Below are 1,668 nucleotides of genomic sequence, written 5' to 3' on the forward strand. Positions count from 1 at the left end.
ACGGTCACCTGCCTGGTAGTCTTATCTACTTTGATCAGGCCAGCTGTTACCTGGGCTGCAATGAGATCTCCGTTCTTGTCGAATGCACCACCCAGACATCGACCACCAGTATATGCCTATAGTTGCGAAGGAAAGCAATGAGGTAAGATTTCTTGGCCACGGTCCTTGGCTTCATTCGCGATGGTCTCCAAAGTTACGCATATATTTATGAACCTCCATAGACAATCTGAGGACGCGACCAAACCTACCATTCAATATACCAAACCACACATGGATTCTTGAGCTATTGTATGAGCATGATTGATACTAGTATTATCGTCTATATGAAGGCATTCCAAGGGGTTACACTGAAGATGCATATCCATATTAATATATAACACAGTATGATATGCTCGGAAAAAATCGAAGATCTCAGAATGCACACAGTATTCGACGACAACACTGCAGCGCGAAATGAGTCTTCTCGTAGACTCATGATTAGGTCTACATTGTCGAATGGCACTTCCGTTTTGAGTTCACTTACCCATTCATTGACTGTGTTCGATGCCACATCCAACTCGGCAATTGATCCGTTCTTGATGAGGGCAATCATAAGACCATCTTCGCGGAGCAGCACAGTCTCAGGCCCTTTGATCTGCGAATTAATAAGTGAGAAACACGTGATTGAGAATGCAAGTACGCAAATCACGCATACATTTGATGTTGCAATAAACGCTACAATACAAGTAAACAATCGGGATACAATACAAGTATTCCTCCATCAAGAAGAAGATATTTAATCTACAAAATTATTAGATACTGATATAATGAATGATTAATGCTTAGCCCGACTAAATTGAAATGAAGGACTGAAGGTGGTCTAAAAAAGTGAATTTGAAGCACAATCACAAATGTGTATATGTAGGTTGTATATGGGCTGTAGCGAAGAGTATTTAACCGGTGTACTGTGCTCCATCTCAACAGTCACATATGCAGAAAAATTATACGGACATTGTCACAATAGTCTTGAAGTGGCAGTTTTGTGACTGCCTGATCAACGTCAGTGCTACTTCATTGATGCATGTGCGTGCTATTTACATGGCAAATGCCAGCTGGAATCCAAGTCAAATGTCGAGTGTTAGTAGGTAGATGTTTTAACTCACAAAAAAGGTATTTTGAGATTCAGGTAAGGCTCTGATGGATGCATGATATATCTGCTCATAATGTAATATACATGACTGCTGCCAAGACCCAAGCCATTGATCGTGCAAGGGTATCACCAGAGATTGCCTACAACCTAATAACCTATATTTCAAGGATCTTCTACCATGGTCACAAAAGTAATGCTACCATTTCATGAGAGCGTGCTCAATATTAGCCAAATAAAACTCGCAATGAACCTCCATAATGAAGCATCAGCTATAATTCGCTCGTGTTGGCTCTCATACCCACACCACTAAATGCTCGACCAGAACTCCGTAGCCGGATGCCCTAATTCGACTCCAATACAACAATCCACACGTCAGTAAGGCAATACAATTCGACAATTCAGTCGACTGAATACTACAAGTAAAGAGCTAGCTAGCATTTTCTCCAGGCATGTGTGAAACCTTACTCTTTTCTCTATTTCTATACTCATATGTATGTATAGATATATATACAAGTATATATATATCTATATATATGTAA

General features: G+C 40.2%; 1 protein-coding gene across 1 annotated transcript; it reads right to left on the minus strand.

Annotated features, from left to right (window-relative positions):
• Positions 1–50: 50 nt before the first annotated feature.
• On the minus strand, positions 51–634 carry SARC_15589 (hypothetical protein; the record flags this gene model as incomplete). Its single annotated transcript, XM_014290293.1, has 2 exons — positions 51–116; positions 524–634. Coding segments are annotated over 2 exons (177 nt in total), but the record flags the coding sequence as incomplete, so codon positions are not given.
• Between the last annotated feature and the right edge of the window lie 1,034 nt (positions 635–1,668).

The sequence above is a fragment of the Sphaeroforma arctica genome (genome assembly GCF_001186125.1).
Source record: "Sphaeroforma arctica JP610 unplaced genomic scaffold supercont1.6382, whole genome shotgun sequence".
NCBI classification, from domain to species: domain Eukaryota; class Ichthyosporea; order Ichthyophonida; genus Sphaeroforma; species Sphaeroforma arctica.